This window comes from Protopterus annectens, chromosome 5.part0 (assembly GCF_019279795.1).
Source record: "Protopterus annectens isolate FY-2018-M chromosome 5.part0, PAN1.0, whole genome shotgun sequence".
Taxonomy (NCBI): Eukaryota; Metazoa; Chordata; order Ceratodontiformes; family Protopteridae; genus Protopterus; species Protopterus annectens.
In genome coordinates this window covers 1,412,233,059-1,412,258,497 of record NC_056735.1, presented here as the reverse complement: position 1 = coordinate 1,412,258,497, position 25,439 = coordinate 1,412,233,059, and the positions used below count along the sequence as shown (strand labels likewise).

Below are 25,439 nucleotides of genomic sequence, written 5' to 3'. Positions count from 1 at the left end.
TGGAGAGTAACCTTGAAACTGACCCTTGGACATACCAGATTAGTATAGGGAACTGTTTTTTTACTGATCAGATTAGGGGAAGGGAACTGATTTTTCACTTGATCAGGAAGGACCAATCGGGAGCCTAAATCTTATGAGACGTCAAGGAGGGTGTAGTGCTTTAGTTAGTTAGTGTTTCCTTATAAGAGCTGAGCAAGTGCAGGGCTTTAGAAAGAGAATAGAGTGATTACTTTGAGATTTTGAACAGTTCTAAGGGAAAAAGTGAAGAGCAGACTTTGTGGAGCCTGGAATAGTTTAAACCTGTTTAGGCGGCGCTGCCTGACGCTGCAAAGTGCGCAAAACCGAGCAAAAAGAGAGTTGTAGGGTTTTAAGAGAGAGAGAGAGATCAAGGAGTTTAGAAATGACCCAAAATGGCCAATAAAACTACAGCTTCTAGGTAGTAACCACTCCTCCAGGGACAGGCAGGCAGTTCAGTGTTTACCACTCCCACTGGTGAACACAGAGACTTCCCTTTAGCCCAAGCAAGCACTGGCCTTCTAGAAACTTCCAAACAGTACAGAACAGCAAATCTGTAACTGAACTTTCTTAACTTTCAGAAAGCGGGAAAAAAGCAAGATTTTTTTTTTTCTTTTTGTTGTAGTTTAAAGGTAGCAGAGATACACAAGCAGCAAAATAATCACAACAGTGCAATAAATGACCCCACACTTGAGTGCTAGGCCAAAATCAGTTAAAATGCAGTTTTTAGAGAAAAAAAACTTGTGGAAAGCTAGTTTCTGAGCTGTACTGACTATGGACCTTAGCTTTATTGACTCTAAAATGAATGTTATCAAAGTATATGATGGACAGGAAGGAGTAAGTAAATGGGTTTACGTGACTTCACTGAAATTACACTTTGCTGAAATTTAAAACACTGAGACCATACCATCGAAAGTTTACTATAATGAAAGCTTACTCTAACAAAAATCAGTACATTGAACTCCAGATGTGAATCACCACTTTCAATACCCTGGACAACAGCTGCAGTGTTTACCCTTTTCCCCAGAGTTGGTATACATAATTTGAAGGGGGTTGTGGGGGGCAGGGGGGCTTGCCCCCCTGCAAAAACATTAACAAAGTTTACATTTTTGAGTTTACATTTTGTTTAAATGGGGAGTTCACTGTGCTGATTTTTCTCTTTAATTATAGTATGTTGCACGGGAAGTTAACAGAAATATACTTCGCACGTTTCAGTTCATGATTCTTTTTGTAGAATAAAAACGGTGCTATTTTACTTATGTTTACAAAACTGTATAGGGTATCGGGAGAGGTATTTAACATCCATTTTTGATTTTTCGATGTGATTTTTGATGCTTTGAACTTTTGTTACAGTGATTTTTCAGCAGATTCATTCGGCAAAGTGTAATTTCTGTGAAGTCAACTATCAAGTAGACCCAAGTAAATATAGAACTATGGTAAATAGCTTGATCTGAAGCTTATGTTATCCTGAAAGGAAGGAGAAGGGGACCTGGTTCTACTGGTTCATACACTTCAACTGTACAGATTTTTGCAAAATGTCCAAATTTTGGCCTCCTATCTTTGGTCCATTTTTCATAAAATTTTGTTTTTCTGGCAAATTAGTGGTAAATCACTAAAGATTAAAGTTAGAAAATAATGACAGGCATTTGAGTTTCAGACTTTATATCCTTCAGAAAATTCATGCTAATACCAAACCTGTTTTCTAGTTACTTTTTAAGTTTGTAAGAGCAATATTTAAAAACTGTCCCTACTTTTGGGCCTTTATCCCACTTTTATTTATGGCTTTGTCCATATTTCTTGCTGTAAGAGGTTGAGAGTTATGTAGTGGTTAATTAGGGGTGGGCTGTACATTTGCTGATAGGTAACTTAAATAACAAAGTATGCTTATATGTATTTACCTTGTGCCTTAAATCTTGGTAGAGAACTCTACTGGCTCTGAAACATAAACCAAGAAGTACAATGCTAGGGAGGTAAACAGGATATAACATACAATCTTGACCAGAGATCACACAATTTGGTGTTCTAACCTGTAAATAAAGTTATATTCACTTTCTTAGTCATCTCCATATTTTATGAAAATGCATTTAGACATTTGGGATCATTCACAAACATCAACTGATAAGAATCATTGTGGTGGTTAAAGATGAAGATTTCTTGTTAGAAAAGTACTTAGCGTCAGTAAAAGTAAGTTTTGTGTCTTGGTGTGGACCTTAGTAAAATATGTGGTGGTCCAACTTCCTCATGTTGAGGATGCTGTTGATGGAAAAGGTGGTGTTTAGACAAGGAAGTTTTCCTGCCATTAGCCTGATTTGCCATTCCAATTCTTTCTTAGTTTGTCATTTTTATTTCCATCAAGCTGTCCCCAGTTGATGCTGTCTAGAATAAAAAAATTGAAAGTCTGGTGTTTGGATTTCTCTTTGACATGTTTGACTGGGGGATTCTTCAATTTACCATTTCTGATACTGGAGTAATTTTGAGCTATTCTGGTTTTAAGTTTATTTATGTCTTCTTGATGTAAAATGCTTGGCAATATTCACACTGAGCCCTGTAAACTACTGTATCCATGCTGCAGTTCCCATAGAGGTAACAGCTAGAGTAGGTCTTTTTGGTATTTGGGCATTGGAAACTGGATCTGCACCTATATATTTACAGTAGCTGCAGTGGGGGAGACTGCAAGGATATACCCCTTTTCTAGTGTTGCTGTCTTGGGGAAGATGGGGCTTTCCATGAAGTTTCAAATGTTTTTGCTTTATCTGACGATGAACCTTAGTTGATGGGGGTATTTTGTTGAGGTTCCTTTTTTCGGTAATAATGCACAAGTTGTCCAGGATGGTTTGTTTGATCTCTGAGTAGTCGACAATGTATTTGAGGGTAGTGCTGGTGTTCTAGGTGTTATTTCTTTGTTGATTGAGGCTTCTGAGATCTCTGAGTTGTCCACTGGGTTCTCAAGGGTAGGGTTTCTGCCTTTCCTGTGGTTGATGATAGGGTTGAGAATGTGTCTGAGAAGGTGTTCGCTGTATCCTCTAGTAGGAAATCTTATTTTAGGTTAATGATGTTCTTAGTGAAGGCTTTGAGTTCTTTGGATACCCTGGCAGTCACGAGCCTTCTAATTTCATGATATTTCTCTTTGTACTGTGTGGATACATGCTGCTGTTATGCAGTAAAAGGTTGATCTGGGTTGGTTTCCACTACAGGTCATTGGTGAGGAGACTGGTATAGGGATTTTTACTGATTTTACTGAAGTCATAGCTGTGGTGTCATGTAAACCTGAAGAAACTCATAGAATTGTCAGTATGTTGGGAAAAAAAGATTCAGGTTATCTAAATCGGTTATAAGTGATGAAGATGTCATTTATAAATCTGAGGTAGTTGCTCATGTGGGCATGGAATGGAGAGTTGTAGATGGTCACCTCCTCCCATTTTCCTAATGCTATATTTACCATGCTTTTGACCATGGCTGCACCCATGGCTATCCCTGTGGTTTGTCTGACGTAGTGTCCTTCGAAATGGAAATAGTTGTTGCTCAGAGGTAAGTATAGTAGCTTTCCAATTATATCTGTTTTGCCTAGTAGAGCATCCCATTCCCTGTTGTATGCTTTGATGACACAGTGATGCAGTAGTTGTTTGGGAGTACCACGTTTAAAGCCTCAGCATCTATTGTGACCAGGATGGAGTCCTGGTTAGTGGTGATGTTTCCAATCTTCTTAAGGAAGTCCATCAAGTCTGGTATGAAGGATTGATTCCTTTGTGAGAGACTTTATCTGCACCTGTTGCACATACATGTTAATGATGGCAGCAGCAACCCCTAACTTTGTTTTCTAAGTGTAGTCATGGCTGTATTCCACAGAGGTTTGAATGTCAGGGTAAACTGCAATGTTAAGTGTATAGGATTATTTTCTATCTTCCTGAATAGCTCTGCCATGTTGGATTAATTAATTAGTATGTAATTCAGCTACTTATCCTTTCATTAGCATATTCTGCCATTTACCCTTGTTTTGATGCTCTACACTAAGTGATGAACCATTGAATAAATATGAAATAGTATGCTATCATGTGCACAGCACACAGCAACACATACACAACATTATTTCTTAGCTTAGGCGTTCATGAATCCGGCCCTCGCTTTATACAGACCTCACTAAAATGACACAGCCAACCTAAATTAAACTCATAGAAATGGAATATAAAATTATTAAAAATAAAGTGAAAATAAATTAAAATAAAAGTGAGTAAAGCACATCTCACAATTAGCTGATAAAACATGGCATTATCAGCAAAACAAACCCAAATTTAAAAAGATGTGCTAAGATTTAACTAAATATAAAGCATAAATAATCACTAAAATTAACAGATGTTAACATACTCCTCACTATACTAACAAAACAACACTAAAAATGGCTTGACATTATTAAAAATTAAACTTGTCATAGAGTAAAACAATCCATAAGACAGTCTGTTCATGAAAGCCTATGTAACCTTTGAGAAGCTCTGTTCCATAGACAGCTTATACAATTACTGCATTTCACTGAATTAATGCAGTAAGCCCTGCCCCCCCCACAAAAAAATAGGTTGTATGGTACACATAACATCTTGCACTTTAGGATTAGGGAGTTTGTGTGTGATATGGTAAGCTCATTCTTTTGACCAGCAGTTTAAGATATTTCCTGTATCATACACCAAACCCTCATGTATTATATATATATAAATATATATATATATATATATATATATATATATATATATATATATATATATATATTTGCTGTGGTCACATACACACACATACATGTGTGCATTATATTATACATCACTAAGTTTTATTTTCTTAAATCATTGACTATGTTTTATCTTCTTCAGAAAACTTGAAAACTTTATGGGAACCTATTAATATAAACTATAATGAAAACACCAGCACCAAGCACAGGTCAGAAGAGCAAAGAATTACAGGCAGTGCTATGGGTCACATGTCATCATTACACATGCCCCAAACAGATTTTGTGTGGCATGCTGTCATAAACATGCCCCACACAGACTTCATGTGACATGCCATCATAAGAAACATGTATCCCCACACAGATTTTGTGTGGCATGTCTTCATAACAAACATGTGCCACATGCAGACTATGTGTGACATGCTGTCATACCAAACATGTGCTCCATACATACTATGTGTGGTATGCTATCATAGCAAACATGTGTCCTACACAGACTTTGTGTGGTATGCCATTATAATAAAAGTGCAGCATACAGACTGTGTTTGGCATGAAGTCATAGTAAACGCATGCCTCATATAGATTATATGTGGTATGACATCACAGCAAACATGTGCTCCATAAAGACTATGCAAGTTATGACATCATTAACATGTGCCACGTGCAGAATATATGTGGTATACCATCATAACAAATACATACCATATGCAGACATTGTGTGGCATGCTGTCATAAAGATACACCCCATACAGACTATGTGTGGCATGCATCATAACATACATGTGCCCCATACAGATTTTGTGTGACATGCAATCATAAATACATGCCCCATATAGACATTGTATGGCTTGCCACCATAAACACATACAAACTATACATGGCATGCCATCATAATAAACAGATGCCTCATACAACCTGTATGTAACATTAAATCATAAAAATATATGCACCATACAGACTTTTCAGGAGCTCTTCAATATTAAATTAAGCTGAAAACCTGTGAAATACTCATTCCCTAACTGGGCATGCTTCATATTGGCACTGCGTTATTTAATGTCCTTATTTGGCACAATATTCAATGAAAATAGTATCATTAGTTTGTTTATTATTTATTCAGAACCTTAAATATGTAAAAAAATAGTTCTTGAATGTAAATCTGAGTGGCAAGCTTAATGCTAGTTTACCTGGGCACTGATTTGTCTTTTGCATGCCAGACATGTTCCTTCGTTGGTCTTTGTAGTCTGGAGGTGGTCGCACCAAGCACTGGCCTAACTGATCTTCAGGTGTTATGCCATCCTGTGTATGGAAAACATAGCCTTCATAACTTTATTTACAACATACATAATGGAGAAAACAGACTCCTGGTGATGAGAAAACAGTATCACCAATTAAATTTCAATCAAAGTCAAACATACACATAATGTACATCTATATAAAAATAATGGCATATAATTATTTAGATTAGCTTGGATGCTTGTATAGAGAAGGACATTAATCATAGCTTTTTCATTAGACCTAAATTAAACCAAGACTGATACATTAAAGAAAGGTTGCATTTGTGCAAACATGCTGCAAATACATTTTAGTCTGAATATTTGCAGTAATATATTTTATTTATTCAAAGACTGAATAAATATATCCATGTGTGAAAAACCTGCATTTAAGCTAGCACTTTACGAATAAGGTCAGGGGAAATGAAATGGGTGTTGAACTTCCAAAGTACAAAAAATAATTTTTACATTCTGTCAGAACAAACACTTTAGAACTGAGGTCCTGTAACCTTGGAAAATGGTATTTTTAAGTAAGAGATCCAAAGGCAATACCCCCTGCATGGGGTAAGGTGAACCCCCCCCCCCACATCATTCTAGCCCAGTACCTTACTTTTTCTATTTTTCAGTTTTGACAAAATGATTCATTGATCAAACTGCTTCATAAGAAAATATAGAGGAAAGATGTTTATAGGACACTGCTTCATGGAAACAGACTTTGACTTCAGATGTCTTGCCCTTTTAATCTGTACCCTTCCCTCTCTTTCCCATCCATCGTCACTGATTTTGGGCTCTCATAATTCTGAGGTCTGTAACTACAGTTCCCTGAATGGACAGAGTTTAATAGTGGAGCTGAGATTTGTAATGTGTCAGTTATGGTTCTTCAAGAGCATTTCTGTATACCTTTGGAAAGAAGGACAATGGAGATTAAGAAAATTCATTTTTCATTCTGACAGTTAGTAGCATGAACTACAAATACAAAAATACATCTGATATAAACTACTCTGAATGGTTAATGAACACACAATGCTTTTGAGTATACCTCTTTTGCAGTACAATATAACACTATAAATCACAGACATTTTAAATACAAACCACATGACTTTAAAAAACAATCCGAAATAGCCCCATTACACAAAATGTAAAAATAATGTTAAACACAATACTAATATTTCTTTTTAACACTAAATTGAAAGTTCATGTATTTTAATTTCAAAACAGATTTTAATGGTAGCTATGCTATTCAAACAAGGATGAACATTTGCACGTAGATAAAAATCCAATTATATTTAATATTCTCAGTAATTAAATTGATGTCTCCTCCCCTTGTTTTATGAAACACCCATTGAATTACCCTAAAATCTAACTTGTGCTATCTATATCCATGACATGCCTAGCCAGATCATTACTGTTAATCTGCCTATGTATATCAGACAAATGTTCTTCGATATGTTCTTTTAACTTCCTATTGCTTTTTCCACATAAAACAAGGACATTTTTTGACAGGAGGCTAAATATATAATGTTATTTGAAGTACACGCAGCAAAGGCTTTAAATATCGACTCTACTACTAACAGGGTGTACAGGCTTATTTCTGTTAATTAACTGCAAAACTGACAGGTATAACAAGGAACAGTAGCAGGCATGACAACACTCATGCTATGTTCCTTACTCATTTCCTTATAGTATACGTGTTGCCTTGAATTCTTTCCCTTTTTAAAAATAAATCTAGGGCATTACCTAAAATATCCTTTAATTATAGAAGTGCACAAAAACTTGAGCAATTCTTATTCTTCCTAATAATATTTATGTGTGTTGTCCTACTACTATATCTACTGGTATAGTTCATGGGACATTTATTACAAAAAAATAGAATTGTGTGTCTGCATTGTTTTCACCAGTAGAAAATATAGTTTAGCTAAAGATTTTCTTTCATGAAGAACCTTCTTATTGATAGTTAATAATTTATTCTTATAACATCTATATTCAAATTCACTAGACATGCTGTCAATTTCAATGTATACAATTCAACTTCTTTGTATATCATCTACTAGCCATGAGACATTGACTACATACAATCTCATTAAAAGTATACACAGGGTGTATACTGTCACTTTATAAATATCTTGCTGCTTGAATATCTTTCATAAAAAACAGTATCTATTTGCCTATCTTGCATGTTAACAATAATATCAAGGTAACTGAGAGAAGTAACTGAATAGTTAACTTTAAAGGTTAAAACGTTGGTAGTGATGGTGTTTTATTGCATCAAGAAGGAGTTGCACTCAAAATCGTTGCTTGTTTATTTAAATTTGTTGACTGGGTTAATACCACTAGACTTACGATCACTTTTAGGGGAGACTAAAGGTGGCATATATACCACTAGGGGAAATTTGCACACAGCATCTGGGAACTCCCCCCAAGTCTTTTTGATAGGTACCATGAGATTTTCTACATTCACCTCAGCTTCCATCAGATGGGGCCTTGGTTTAGCATCTCGTCTGAAGGACAGCATACTTAGGAGTGCAGCACTCCCGTGTTAGCTATTGATCTACCTGGTGCAGGAATAGAACCCACAGCTTTCTGCACCAAAGGTCAGTGGTCTACCTGTTGTGCTACTGACACAGAGAGCTGTGTGAGTGCGAGTGAGAGAGAGAGAGAGAGAGAGAGAGAAGAGAAGTGAATTGTATAAGCATTTGGAATCACACTGCTAGGTTTTCATGGGATACAAGTTTTTTAAAGCTATGTCTTACCATGTAGAGAAGATCTTCCATGTGTGTTGTACTGTCAACATTTGCATTATTGACCTTTTGTTGTTGACGTTAACTGATGTAGACATTTGGGTGTTTTGATGTTTGTCACTATAAATAAGTAAGTCACTTATATGTGTGGTTACATGTGGTTTACAATGTAGACTGTCTGTCCCACATAAAAACTGCCACAATGGCAAACTATGAAGTAAACCTCCAAGGGTGTCCTTGTATGGGTAATCAAACTCTTGATTTCAAAAAAACTTAGCTGTATTTGTTGAAGTAAAATGTTTTGTTTTCTTGACATAATTGCAATCAACACAATTACCACATAGCGTAAAACCCCACACGGTATTGTTCAAATTTCCCCTTTTTCTGACTAAAATTATACTCTGAAAATGCTGCTTTTAAGATTTACGTTTTACATACAAATTTGCATGTACTATTGACTTTTCCTTCAAAAATCAGTCATTAGTTATAAAGTCCCAAATTTTCTAAATAACTTGTTTTATCCTAAATTTAAGTTTAAATAAATCTGGCTCAATCTTTTGTATACTCTACTATATTCTTTATATATTTGAAAAATGTTTTCTCTAGGAAGTGGTTTGATCTATTCTTTAATTTTCTGAAATTTTTGTTGTGAATATCCTCTTTTAACAAAACTTTTTTGTTAAGCTCTGTGATTTATGATTAAAGGTTTTCTCCTCACTAAATATCCTTTTTAATCTTAATATATATATAGATATATGGGTCCCCTTTGAAACATCTAAAACCCATAACATCTAATTTCATAACATTGAGACCAGAACATCTAAATCCCAAAACATCTAAAACCCATAACATCGAATTTCATAACATCTAACGGTAGAAATCACATGAAACTAACATCCCCTCAAAGTAAAGATTACTGATAAAAACGTTAGAAAAATATATATACTAATAAAAATTCATGAATTCATTCCACGTATGAAAACACTGTAATAAAAACTCAAACGACAACACATAAAAACATATTTAATGCTTTAATCTCTTCATAAGAAGACTTCATCAGAATACATTTCACACCATTAATAACACCTTTTTATAAGATATAACCAAGTAACATCATCATTTGAATGCACCAATCCATTTAATTGGTGCTTAATTGAATCAATTATGTTAAAGAAATATTCATAGTTTTTCACTTATCACATTGGAACTGAAATAAAAATTCTTGTTGTTTGAACGAATAGGAAATATTTTTCATTTTAAAACAGCCATAATTATACTTTAAAATATCATTAAATAAAATCTTCAAATGTTTTAAAATGTGAAATATGTAAATAAATATAAATATATATATTACAACTCTAAACCTATTTGAGCATATTGGCTCTCTCTATTAACATAGGGGTAATAGATACAAATTCATTTAACCTGGGGGGAACATAGCTGCCAACATAAATTGCCATTCTGTTTCTCTTTTCTTTAATAAATTTTTCCAGTCCCCCCCTCTAGGGTTAATGCTAATCTTCTCTATAATACCAAATGTGAATTTAACAAAAGAGGTACAAGTAAGGGAATGTTTATACGGAGCATTGCTCAACTTTTTATTCTTAATATCATTAGTATGTTCATATATCCTAGTTTTCAGACTCTTCTCGGTCTTACCCACATAAAAATGTGAGCATGACTCACAGGTTGCTAAATATACAACCGTATTAGTATTACAATTCCCTTTCTTGAAAAAACTTTTCTCTTTAAGGAATTGCATCTGCAAACGTGGTGAGCCACAATACCTTAGTTTTGACCTGAACCTTGAGAAGTATTGATCCCTATGGCACCCCGCTGGTAACAGGTCTGCTGGTTGATGTGGAGTCACCCACTTTGATAGTGTGTGTTCGGATGTGAGCCTGTTGGCAACCCATCTTACAATGAAGTGCTTTTCACTAAAGTATGCAAAAAAATAAAAAAACAACAAAACTGACACCCCCTGCAACCCCACACCCCCTACTTTTATATTCTCACTCCGAGATCACTCTACAGAGTGAAACAGGAATCTCCCCACGTTTTAATCTTTTTTTAGCACACTGTCACGAAAGTGCTTTTTTATTTTACTTTCGGTGAAACAGTCATTTGATAAATAGTATGGATCCTATATATATACATATATATATATATATATATATATATATATATGTATAGAGAGAGAGAGAGAGTGATATATATATATATATATATATATATATATATATATATATATATGTATAAGCCATTATACTATATTACTGATGCAAATGCAGTAGTTCTGTGGAGCTGAACTATTCTGATTTAAAATAGACTTAAATTAAGACCCAAGGACTTGATGTCCTTACATTTAATTAGAAGAGCTGATTAATAATCTAGTAAGGTATCTTAACATACAACAGGGAGAAATTGGACAATACAAAAAAATCCAAATGTCTGTCCTATTAAGAAATCATAATCAATTTATTGTATGGTGTGTCTTTTAAAAGGATTTTTAATCATACTTCTGCATTACAGTTTCAGTTATAAAAATGCAGATTTCCCAAGTTTAAATAATGAAAATACAAATTGGGACTGGATGTTAGATTTGTACACTATTCAGTAAAATACATGATAGCTATGGTGGCTGGAGGCTGGTGTAATGGTCAAGGTGTTTACTTCAGAGACAGAAGGTATAGGATTTGTTTCACCTTTATAAGGAAATTGGCTAGGCTTAAAATGGCTCACAAGGGCAGTTAGTCTAGTACTTGACTATGAACCTATGAACAAAATGGATGACATAACATGCATAGAAAATTAATTAAACAGTGCTAGTAAAAGAAACTTTCCAAGTATAGCTCTTAAAAATAATTAACGTAAAATGTCCTAATAAAACATTTAAGAGTCAAGGTTAATACTCTTGTCTATTGTGAATGTTTTAAACCCCCTTTATTATGCTCTCAAAGGAAATATATCTAACGATTAATTTAATTTTACAAATAACTCCCAGCAGGAATACATTATTAAATCTGAAGAAAGAAGACATGCATATGTGGAAAGTATACATTCCATTATGTGCTGAAAGATTTCACTCTTAATATCTCTAATGAAGTATGTCACATTAATCTGTTGTAGTAGATGGAGTGCCATGACTATTGTCAAATATGTGAAAAGACAAGCTTGTTAAACACCTTTTTGGTGTTTAACAAGCTTTTATTAAGCATTCCTAAGCACTGTTACAATTGAGTCTTGTGCTGAGGATTGACAGTGGACAGTGCTCCCAAGCAAAGAACAGTGATAGAAGGTAAAGCTGTATCAACTTCACTCTGACACACTTATAAACAACAAGTATAGCAGAACAGCAGTTTGTTATTCAGAGGGATACTATTTATGCCTACTGTCTTTTTGACAGAGCTAAAGTTTTTAGTGGCTTTGAAAGCTGATAAAACACTTCACACGTCCACATTTTTTTTCTCTTTTTCGTTTTTTTTTCTGTAACTGGGATTACATGGATTAGATAAAGCTTCATACACTACAATGTATTATGAGCAGGTCTCACTGATACCCCTTATTATGTATTCTTGGCATGGATGCCATGTCTCAAATACATAATAAGTTGGTTATGATCAATGACATGATCATAATACTCCATGTTTTTCACCACAAGCTCTGATCTTTATGAATATGTAAATATATGTGAAATGCAGAAAGAAAAAAGCACTTTAAGTCTCCTATACAAGATTCTAATAAAAACATTTTTTAAAGAATCTGTAGGTTCATTAGTTTCCATCCTCTTAATTATATTTAAGGGATCACTGCAAACACCAACTATTTCCACATGGAGAAGAAGATGAGCAGTGTTCTTGTCCACAAATTAGGACTTAATGTACCTAATAACTATGGGACTAGTAATTTAATCTCATTTTAGGATAGTGGGGTTATGAATTTTATATTCCGTAATTTAACTGGATGAGTTATTCTCAAAAATGGATTCATGTATAACCAGTCATTTAATATTTCTTAGTATGTTTCGGAAACATGTAAATCTTGACTTCCTGAAGAAATAGTTTTTGTTGAGGCTTATGAGGCCTTGGTAATGTCTCTCTCTCAACTTATTTGTACACAAAACAACTGCAATTGTTTTTTCTCACATACTGCCCACAGTGATGATTCATATTTTAACAACAGTTGGGGCAGTGGGGATGTTTCAATAGCAATCAGCAACTGTTGCTCTTGGCAGGAAAGCAGATAATGAACACTTAAGATGTGTAGTAAAAACATGGTTATTTTGGAGTAATGGATGGGAAGGCAATGTGTGTGTGTGTGTCTAAGTGAAGGAAATGTATTTGATCACAGTTAAAAATTCATTGGTTTGGCCTAACAAAGAGGGACAGTACATATGTTTGAAAGTACCAAGCTGAAATATATATTATTTTGGAGAGTATTTCTTTCACATGATCACATTCAAATATTGGGGCTGAACACTGTCAGAAAGAGTTATTTTGGGGTAGGCCAGGGGAGCAAGCTTTTTGTATGTGAAAGCAATGGACAATTACCTCATTACAGTTAAATGATGACTGACATAGCTTGTCAAGGAGAGCCAGTGCCTGTTTGAAAGAAATGAGGTGAAAGACATTACTGCCCATTACTTATTTCACTTCATTTCATCACAATCAAACATCAGAGCTGTTCACAGTGAGAAAATGGTAATTGCGAATGTGGGTAGGCATGCTATGCATTAAATCTTAGAGCAGGTATCTGATCACAGTTAAATGATCATTCATATGGTATGGCGGGTCCCCTTCATATGATCAAACTTTCAAAAGTTCCACTTTCATATGACCAAGAGCATATGATCGAACTTTTGAAAGTCTGAATGTTCTTAACAGAGATCTCCATACAGCACGGAAACGGAAGATTTCCCTTTTCCGCACTATAGTGCAATCTTGGAGTTGGTATATATAAATGGCATGGGGTGTTTTTTTCTTTTTCTTTTTTTTTTACTTTTTTAATTAGATGTTCGAACTTTCAAAAGTTCAGTTATATGGTCTCGGCCATATGAAAGTCGTACTTTTGAAAGTATGATCATCTGAAGTAGACCTGGTATGGCATGGAGGGGGAATACACATATGTGACAGCAACCAGATGAAATACATTATTGTTGCCATTATTTCTTTCAATTGCTAGCATTTTCCATTATAGGGGATTGGATGCACTTGAATATTGGCTTAACAAAGTTATTTTACATAGGCCAGGATTCAATACTCTGTTCCTCTGTTTAACTGAGCATGTACTATCTAAAATATGTTTTATTTTGAAAGTCTATGTTACTTACAGATTTGTGGAAAAGCTATGGGAGCATCTTTTACTCCTATATTTGATGACTTATTTATGGGCTACTTGGAAGGTTTATTAATCTATGATTCTAGACATAATATATATATGCTAGCCATTTATATGTGGCATAGATGTTTTGATGACTGTTGGTTTATATGGGCATAAAACATCAAAGACTTGAAAGAATTTGGAGACTATTTGAATGAAAATAAATGGGTCATGTTTACTTTAGAAGTGCAAACTAAACAAATCCCCTTTCTTGAAGTCTGATTATTAAAGAAATGAATTTAACAACTCTGTATAGGAAGCCATTTTATAAAAATTCAGCACTTCAAGCAGCAGTTGTCATCCAAAACACATCATCAAAAGTATTCCCAGATCTCAGTTTATCAAGTTAAACAGTTATGCAGTAAACAAGACGAATATACACATATGGCAGGAAATTTAAAGAACAGATTGTTTACATAGGGGTTATGATAATATGCCTATCAATAATGTAATGAAAGAATTCAACAAGATGAATAGATTTTCCTTATTTTCTTATAAACAACATAAGGCCAACACATTGTTTAATATGACCATTGTCACTGCTTCTGATTATAACACATAGAGAGTTCAATATATCATTTGAAGACATTGGAATATTTTACAAGGAAATAAAGAAACTTTTTTCTAGAAAAAAATATTTACTACTAATTGGAAACAAGGCTTTGTAATTTGTTTACAACCTACCTTATCAAATACAACTTCTACAGGCAATACTTCATGTGGTAATTGTTCTTTTTTTAAATATATTTTAAAGAGCAAACATTTTACATCCCCAAATGCAAACAAAATATTTGAAGTTAGACATCTCATCACATGTTGCACAGAATGGGTAATCTATATGGCCACATACTCATTTTTTGTCATTATATAGGAAACATTTCAAAGATGTTAAATTCAGAATTTCTGAGCATCTGAGTGACATTAGATGTGGTAAGGAAACCAATGCTCTATATAAACATATAAGAAAACACACTGATGCCAAGTAAATGTTTATAAGCTTGGAAACTTTAACTAACCAATATCATAATAAAATGGGTTGATGAGACTTAGTGTTCAATAAGAAACATAAATCGATTATTATTATTACCAAGGAGGCTTTTTTCTTTCAGAACTTAATGACTATTGTTAAATTCTTTGTTTTATTTAATTTAATATGCATTTAATATACATTGATATTATATTATTAGACACTGTCATGAAAGGTTACACTGCAAAGTTATGTACAGATACATTTATTGCAATATTGGGTTACAGTTAAAAATTGTAATAGAAATTTAGGCTGTTTATAGACAACACATATTGCATGATGTTCTTTTTACACAGCATGCATGTTTATGTTTTATACACTACTTATTTCAGTTTTTCATATATTTCATCATTTTTTTATTATATTTTTCTGTTTATATATATGCGTATAAACATAGTATGGCAGTTCTTACATTATGATGTGTCAAAATGTTCTAAAATTGAAATGGAATAATGTACATAAAATGTTCTAAAATTGAAATGGAATAATGTACATAACAACTGCAACAAATAGTCAATTGTTGAAACTAATGGAAGCAGTAGTGCATTTTTAAGACAGGCAACAACATTTGTGTGTTACATACAATGGATTCTCAATGGAATTGTTGTTAATGAACAATAATTCAATCAAAATGGTATATAAAAGTGTGTGTGTGTGTGCGTGTGTGTGTGTGTGTGTGTGTGTGTGTGTGTGTGTGTGTGTGTGTGTGTGTGTATATATATATATATATATATATATATATATATATATGCCTGTTAGAGAAGTTGGCCTCTGATATAGGGAGGAATTTGTGCTTGAAACAGCAGTTCTAGGCAGTGTGCTACAGCAAAGGAGACATTGCAGAATAACTTGAGGAAGTCTGGACAACATCCACTAGAAATCCAGATTTGTTAGAACATTTCAGACACTTGCAGAGGCATAGACCTATATTACTAGGTTCGACCAGTAGGCCAACATAGTCATCTGGCTTCTCTTTTCTTTTCACTCAGTTCGCAACATTTATAAATATGTGACATTTTTCTAACAATTCAGTAAATAAACAAATAAGCAAATACATACAATTTACTTGAGCAGACAGGTATGTTTGCTTTTGAGACTGCCCTGTGTGCTTATTCTTTATGCTGCTAGCTCATGGAATATGCTGTATAAGGTCAAGTATCAGGGTGGTCTTGTCCAAAAGTTTTATAAGGAAAAAGGAATTAAAAGTAATATGGACATATTGGCATTTGTAGGTAATGTCAAATAAAGGTCAGAATGACTATTAGAAACTGCCAAACTGTAATATTTGCAAGGGATTCTACAAAATAAAACTGTAGGTATCAGTTCCTTGTGATAGACAAATGTAAAATTTATAAAAATATAAATATTTACTGTTATTATCTCAGGCCAAAAATTTATATTATCTTTATGAAATTGATATTTTTCTTATTCTTTTTGCATATCATGGTATAAAACATTATTGAAATGTCTTGTCTTTCTATTAATGTTAATGATTTATCTGCTCCTCTGTCTCTGAGGCTAGGAGCATAACCTAAGGTGGTTTAATGGGCAATTGGCCCAATATCATTTTCAGCAACCATCAGGGTACACAGTGGATTTATCCCAGGTATCTACCTCACAGATACTGCACCAGTTTCATAATGCCATACTATGACATGTGGAGGAACATATGTGGTTTTCACGTACTGCAGAAGAGAAAAACAATGTCATGCAGCCATTCTGTGACACAGCTTATTTACCTGAGGTTCTCAACTGCACCCATATTTCCATAAAGGCCCCACCAGGAGCACAGGAACAATGGTATATCAACTGTAAAGAATTCCACTCCATCAACTGCCAGGTGGTCTGCAAAGTACAGGGTATAATATAAAATGTGTCGGCATGCCACGCAGACAGTGCCCACAATTCCCACATATGGCACACTAGCAACTTATATCAGTGATTTATGTGTGGTGATTTCCCCAAAGGACATTTTACTGTCAGTGCTGGACTTAATATGGAGCCATGGCTAATATCATCCATACAAAACTGGTGGAATCCTTCAAAGCCCCCGGGCCTGTGGAAAATACGGCCCAGACCGCAGAATCCTTTATAAACGCATTCTATGAACACCTTCAGGAATGCATGGATCATGCGATCCCAAATAAAACCAAGACCCAATCCTCCAAAGGCAGACTTCCTGTCTGGTGGACCCCAGCCATAAACAAGCTATACAATAGAAGGAGGAAGCTACTAAATGACAGAGCAAAATTCCAAAAAGGGAAGGCATCTCTGATCAGTATTAGCAAAAAACTACGGGCACTCATAAAATCGTCTAAGGCCAGCTTCGAGAGAAAAATTGCACAGGACACTAAGGATAATCACAAGGCTTTCTTTAGTTATGTTAGGAACCTGGGTGGTAATTCCCAGATATGCTCAGAATTAGTACAAAATGACAAAAATACACGAACCCACAGACATTGCCAACATCCTAGCTGACAGGTTCAGCGCAAACTCCCCACCAAAAGGGCAAATATCTATTCCAGCAGAGTGCTGCCCCTGACATCTTGGATGCTCAGGTAAGAGCCGCCCTCTCCAAAGCAAAAACACAGCATCAATGGGACCAGACGGTGTCCCGGCTGCATCCTACATGAACTCCAAGAAGAGCTAAACCCAAACATAAAACTACTGTTCAATCTCAGCCTTACTACAGGATATGTACCCAAAGAGTGGCGACAGCAACTGTGGTCCCTCTCCACAAAGGTAGTGCCTCAACGGATCCTGGAAACTATCGCCCATAAGCCTGACTAGCTTGGTCTGCAAAGCTATGGAAAGGATAATCATGGACCTCATAAATAAAGATATTGGGGACCTACAGACACTGGATCCTACCCAGTTCGGCTTTGTTAAGGGCAGATCCTGCCTCTTAAACCTGGTTGATTTCTTTGAAACAGTCACCAAGGCCATTGACGAGGGGAAGGTGGTCCACACAGCCTACCTGGACCTCGCAAAAGCCTTCGATACAATACCCCACTTGGGCATTATAGATAAGCTCACCAGCTTAAATATAAACCCCTATGTCACTAGATGGGTTGCAAACTGGCTCAAGGACAGAACCCACATGGTTAGAATTGCTGGAGCCATGTCAAACTCCAAACCAGTTACAAGTGGCGTCCCACAAGGCTCAGTCCTGGGACCTCTCTTGTTCAGTATATATTTCTCGGAGGTACAGGCCAACACGGAAGGACTGTGGCTGACCAAGTTCGCAGATGACTGCAAACTGGGCGCCATAATCGACTCTCCACCTGACACAAGCATCCTCCAAAAGGGCCTCATAGAAACAGACAACTGGTGCCAGAGCCATGGCCTCAAGCTAAATGCCAAAAAGTGTATAGTCATCCCCTTTGGCAAAAACAAAGTGCCCACAAACTACCACATAGGTGGTAATCCATTAAGTACAGAAGAAGTAATTAGGGACCTGGGGACCCAAGTTGATAGCAATCTCTCATTTGACAACCACGTGGCCAAAGTGGTTAGAAAAACATTTTATATAGCCCACCTAATCATGAAGGGATTCACATCTAGATCAGGAGAGGTCATCGTGCCTCTTTACTCATCCCTCATCAGGCCCATAACTGAGTACAATGCCCCTTTTGGGATGTACCTTACCAGACACCTGCAGCAACTGGAAAGACCCCAAAAGTACCTCACCAAGAGGATCAAAGGGCTCAAACAGATGCCATATGCTGCCCGGTTAAAGAAACTCCAGCTCTACTCAGTGGCATACCGCCTGTTCAGAGGCGATCTGTGCCTGACGTATAAAGCCATGTCCAACCCGGAATTAATGGACATGCTGCACCTCAGAAAATCCAAATCCTATCGAGCTACACGCTCGAGAGACTTGAACCTCAGCACTGAAATAAATAGGACATGCTGGAGGGACAGATTCATAACCCAGAGGCTCCCTTCACTCTGGAATAAAATCCCAGTCCAGGTTAGGCAGAGTCCCTCATTGACTCTCTTCAAGAGGAATCTTGATGAGTGGATGGGAGATCGTAGGTTTACCCCGGGTATGACTTCTGTGTCACTGTTAGACAGAGGCACAGTATACTAACCTCAAAAAAAGGGCATAGCAAAATTAATTTAAAATGGGTGGCGAAAGCCAAACACATTCTGGCTAGGCTTATAAATGCCCTAGGGCAGATAGCCTAGTATGAACCTATGAACCTATGAACCTAAAACTCATAGACCTTGGCAGAGAAGGTGTACAAATCTATACTGTTACAGACCTGCACTTTTATCAGATATGAAAGATGAAGGCTAGCTTGTGCTGCTTAGACACCTCTGGCTGCACTCTGCAGTATGGGTCATAAACTTGCAGCAAGATATTTTTTGTGTTTGCAATATTATACAACACACTGTTATGCAAATAGATAAATCAGGATATTGCCATTGAAGGAAAGGATTTACTGGAGTCAGCAGCAGAGGCGGTGCATTTTGAGGAGTTTTGGGGACCCAGCTGCAGGGGATGACCATTAGAAGCACAGGTGGGAGCTGCACTAACAAAGAGTAATAGTGATTCGTGCAATACAACAACCAGGCCATGATATACACTATGTGAGCTGTCCACGCTCAGCATCAGCTACAAGCTACTTCAATAACAGAGCACTGGGGGTATGGCATAGCTATCATCATGTGATGCAGATGTAATAAATCTTATACATAGATGGTCCTGATCCTAATCAACACTAAACTCAGTCTAAACTTTTAAATCTTAATAAAAAAAACTATTAATTTGCTTTTAACATCTATTAATATTTAATCTATAAGATACTAATGCTACAAGCTCCTTACAAATCCCATGTTTTATCACTATGCCATTATCTAATACCCTTATTACTAAGCTATCTGGATTTCTTTGATTCTCCTGATAAGTTAAGCAATTGGGCAGTATTTTCTATATAATATTATGCATGTCCATATATGTATGTTACAGACTGCATATCCCAATAAGCAAACTGGAAATAAATTAATAAGTAAAGTTTTTTTGAAACAAGCTTTTCTCCATATGTCTCCATTGAAAGTGGGCTTTGCTCAGTTGGACTTTCCCAGTCAACAAAGACAAATGCATGACTAACTAACTAACTAAATAACTAACTAACTAACTAAACAAGCAAACAAATAAATAAATCATATACATGGGTGGCCACAGTGAGAGGAGGGTCTGATTATGTGGGTGCACATGTGTGTCATGAGTTAGTGAGTGAAGCAATCTTGGAAGATTCTGCAAAGGAGACGATGTTTTCAGTAGAGGGTAGGTATGCAGAGGTTCAGAGGTGGGAGGAGCCTGGCTAGATTATAGGTGTTTATATGTGTGTGTGTGTGTGTGTGTGTGTGTGTGTGTGTGTGTGTGTGTGTGTGTGTGTGTGTGTGTGTGTGTGTCTTTGTGTGTGCAGATGCTGTCCTCTGAGGATTGCCATTGCCATGATCAGTGACGTCACAGAAGATTGTGGGCTTTGTGAGAGGAAATGGTAGGCCATGCCACATGGATGTCAAGCACACACATCTTGTATAAATATGCATCCATGGTGGGCCATAGTGCCCTTGACACTGGTAGAAGGCATAGAGAATGTGCTGCACTGGGACTTAGACATTATGCTTACCATCTCATGATAGGTTTTCCTACTAAAGGCTGAAAAGGGATGGCCTCTTGAAGGGTGTTATTCCCAGCATGCATTTGCACAAAAGTACCTGGAGGTTCTTTTGAAAATGTCTACTGAATAGGCAAAGCCCCCCCCCCATGCAACTTACACCACACTGATCAGCTCTGCAGTGGCCATACTGGTATCAGCCTGTGCCTGTATGACTGCCTTTACATCCATTGTGTAATCACCAGGAAGACACTCAGCTTAGGCAAGTGGAAGGACAAAGGTATTGTCAGCCTCCTATTTTTACTCATGCTCACTGCAGCCACCATCATCCACTCTTGCCTGGGAAGTGGGTAATGAGGGTATGCCCTGGTCTGCCTTGTTGGCCAATTCCTGTTCGACACAGATCATGTGACACTGATGGTTGGGTTGCACAAGCAATGGAGTTGTGTCAGTGGAAGAGGAGAGTAATATTCCTGCCTCAGAACATGGGCCTGCCAGTAGCACTGTGGCCACAGACTGCACCATGCTCTGGCTGCCATCATTGTTAAGCTTAGATGTTACACTTACATCAGACATGCCAACATCTGTGGAGGAAGGCCCATACACAAAATCACCAGTGAAACCAGGCAGACATCCATATACTGAAAGACTTGTGAAACCAGACAAATACACCCTAGTGTATGAATGTTGTTTAGTGACAATCCAATATATTCTGCCTTCTATATTGAGAAATTTAATAGGAAACTTAAAGATACAAACTGTGACCATTTGTCAGAAATCAGGAGGAAAATTAATATAAATGCATTATATAAGCATATTAAAGAAAAAGGTGAAGCTTATTGTTTTACTGCTGCTGTCTTACAATGTATTAATAATAATTTAAGGTGTGCTGATATAGTATCCAGGATGGAAAATGCTGAAAATAGGTGGATAAGCATGCTAAGGCAAATATACTAATGGTTTAAATGATGCTGTGATTATAAAACCCTTGATAAAGTAAAGACAATAGAAGAAGTGATGTTAGTACATGGAAGAAATTATTTCATAGGATGTGGGTATTTAATAAATTTACTAACATACAATTTTATTAACCTGATGAATCACATGGTACAAAGGCTTGTTGTTTATATTGGTTTTAATATCTGAATAAAGCTTCCCTCCATGTTTCCTGAGACATTTCTTTGAGTTTGAGTATTCCAGAATCCCGTGCTGCAACAGCCGTAAACAGTACAACATGTAAATAAAATAAGCCAATGTACCTTGTGCAGATGCCTATAACCACTGAAGCCCTGACATGCCTGTAGGGATAATAAAGTCATATTCTCTATGTAATTGGTTCTGGCACTGGCATGTTGCACAACATAATATACATGTAAAGGCATTCCCACTTGGGGTTCACCCACAGACACCAGTAGTTGGGGTGAAGTTCCATTCCACTGTTTTGTCCTCCACTGGGTATGTGAGAGCAGTCTGTCACTCAGAAAGACATGCCAGGAGCTCCTTTGTGCCCTTGAGTGATATCTATGGTGACAGAGCCCCCCACACCCATGACCATATTCTCCCATGTAAGGCTAGTTGCCATGGTGCAGGCTTGGTGGATGATGTCAGTGACCCTATGACACAATTGCTTTACTGCTCTGTTATGGCCACCAAGAGCATTTACATCCTAAAAAGTCCAGCCATACATGTGTGAATGAAGGTCCAGTTAGTCTTGTTAGTTAGGAAGATCTTCCAGTCATGGTCACAGAGGGCTCACAGCAGGATGCCAGTCTCTCCCTGGGAGAACTCCTCCATTCTACCATGCCATATCAGTCTGTAATTGTGAACATATATAAATGATAAATGACTGGCCACTAATTTCTGCCACAACCACAATATAGTCCCCCACCCCACAGTCCCTAGTAAACACAGATTGTGCCATATATCTGATCTACCCAGAGACACAGCACCACAATGGGCTGCTTCCATGTGGCAGCTACCCACAGCTTGCCACAGGTGTGCCACTGCCATACCACTCTTTCCAGTATGCACTTCTGAAACATGCTGTGGCAGTTTGTGTGGTTGCCACTGCATCCATACATGTGGTCCATGTAGTATCCTACCACATCATCTCAGATTTTGCCTCTACCACACATGTAAATAGCAACAACTGTCTGCACCTGTACTCTGCCTGTCCCTCACAGTATTGGTCTGGATCATGGGTTGCCTACATACCTGTCTGCCATTTGTTCTTCCAAGAAAAAACATTTTGGACAAACAATAGGTATGGTAACATCAAGGCCACTGTCCAGTGATGTTGGCCCCTTCATTTCTATGCTACTATATAGTAGCATCACACACTGTTTCTCTGCCTTATTGCCTGAAGATTGTGAAACTTGACACCTGCAATGTGGTGATGTTAATCTGCTAACATTTTCCCAAGATTATGACTTGAGAAGTGTCCATGGCTTCTGAAGGTGCTGGTTGTGGCAGCACTCCCAGGAGCTGCATGGAGGAGTCTAAAAACATTTCATTATTTCATGCACAGAGACCACTGGGTGTGTCTACTAGGGCCTATTTATGACAGTCTCCAGTACAAAGTGTATATCTTAGCACTGCCATGACAGCACAGTGAGTGATGTCAAGGGGAAGCCCTACACTGGTGAGCAGTGCAGGCATCACTACAGCAGCCTCAAAAGGTACCTCATTGACCTTCTTCTACAATGGGAAGAGGAGGTTAAGGAAAATGCTCCAGAGATCTATAGTAATTCATCATGATAGGTGCATTATACTGTAATTTACTCTTCACTACCCATTCAAATGCATGACATTTGATTCCTGAAAATTTTCCTTTCTGTTATGTTTTTCAGACACTGGGGAAATTGAGGATGAGAGGCTGATATTGCAGAGGTTTAATGAAAGACTCTTCAAACACAGGGATAGGTATATACCAATTGTATTACAGCTGCAGAAATTTATATTATAATGGTGGTGATACTAGCAGAAACCCTTTCTGCCACTATTATGTCTCCCAACACACATGCACTGTACATTCAGGCTGCCATGCTGTCCCCCCCACCAACTCTGTGTAGTGTCATTGTTGTCATGGTACTGATGACTGGCCTACCTCTGGTTGATTCACCATCCTTTCTTCTGTAATATTTTACATCACACCTGCAGGTTTGTCCTCTTACATTGCTATATCAATTTCCATAGGTCTACCATCCATAAATGGCTTACTGGTCTGCCTGCATGGCATAATGCATTCACTGTCCCATCCCTGCCCCCTAACAGTGTCATATCTACTTGGCATACCCTGGACATGCTCCATAGTAGTGTACTCTGTGGTGTACCTTTGGTTGGTGTATATCACACTATCTGGCTGCCAACTCTTTTGTATGTGAACCCTGTTTAGGCCACTGTTTTACCATCTATAGCTATGTCCCAATGACAAGTACCATATGATGTCACCAATGCCTCTGTAAGGAAGACCATGTCCACTACCTCCTTATATGTCCTTGGCCATAAACACTGTTCACCTTCCATGACCCCTGTGATGTCCTTGCTCTGGGCCAGTAATCAAGGACCCTGAATCCTCATCACTGACAGTGAAGAGGGAGATTCACTTGGAACAGAAATAGAAACACACAGTATCTCCAGATGCAGCTCTCTCCACCAAGCACAATTTCCTTAAGAGCACACAGGGAGCACACTCGGTCTGGGGGTTGGATTTCCCCCTCTCTCCCTCTCTCTCTCCAGGCCCCAATAAGACTCCCCACTGGTACAGCTGTAGAGTTGAGTCCTCAGCCAAGTGTTCCAAGCCAAGTCCTCCACCATCCTCTCTGTGAAATCAGTGCTATGTGTCAATGCTCTAAGTAGCTGCTGACACACACATACTCTTTGAGACTTGATTTTTACACACACACACACACACACACACACACACACACACACACACACACACACACACACACACACACACACACACACACATACACACACACACACACACACCTGGGAAAGGGTGGCACAGATTTACCAGTTATGCCCCCTCTGCCCATTATAAGGTGGGTACTGCTACCAGAACAATCGAAAGCCAGCTACTCTAAGGCTGTTACAAGGGTACCCAATTACAGTTAAAATAATACTAATACAAATGGTAGTGTTTGACCAATGCAGCAAGGCTTTCAGGAGCAGCCACAGTGTCACCAAATAAATATAAGTACTCTCAAAGGTTAAAATAGTCTCTAAAAGACCAGCCACAATGAAAAGTTTAAACAAATAAATACCAGTTTCAATCACAGGGAATACTAAAAATAACACAGATGGATAGATTTACAGAGATACAGAAAAACAGTACTTAACTAATCTCACTATATTTTCCTGTCTGATCTAAAGAATTACTATTCCCTGGTTACTTACTAAACAAGACAAGATGAAGTAGGTGAGTGGTCTTCCTTCTTGGTCAGGTTTCAAAAATAGACAACAGACGTCTGTTTCATCTAGTATTAAAACATAATTTCAGTGCTGGATTACAGAATAACATCACATACATCTGGCATCTGACTCTGGTTCCCACCCTACCCCCTTTACTAGAAACTGAACCAGAATTTATCGCATATGTGTTACCATACACGCATATAGAGCTTTGCTAAGATGTGTTATAGCATCTGGAAGCTATAAAACCAT

The 25,439-nt window shown here is 37.2% G+C and overlaps 1 protein-coding gene across 1 annotated transcript in view; it reads right to left on the bottom strand.

Annotated features, from left to right (window-relative positions):
* The window catches only part of MAML2 (mastermind like transcriptional coactivator 2), a 1,294,417-nt gene that overhangs the window by 34,897 nt on the left and 1,234,081 nt on the right, over positions 1 to 25,439 (bottom strand). The window contains exon 4 of the mRNA XM_044071221.1: positions 5,911 to 6,022. Coding sequence (XP_043927156.1) covers positions 5,911 to 6,022 — 112 coding nt within the window. The remainder of the gene's footprint in view (positions 1 to 5,910; positions 6,023 to 25,439) is intronic.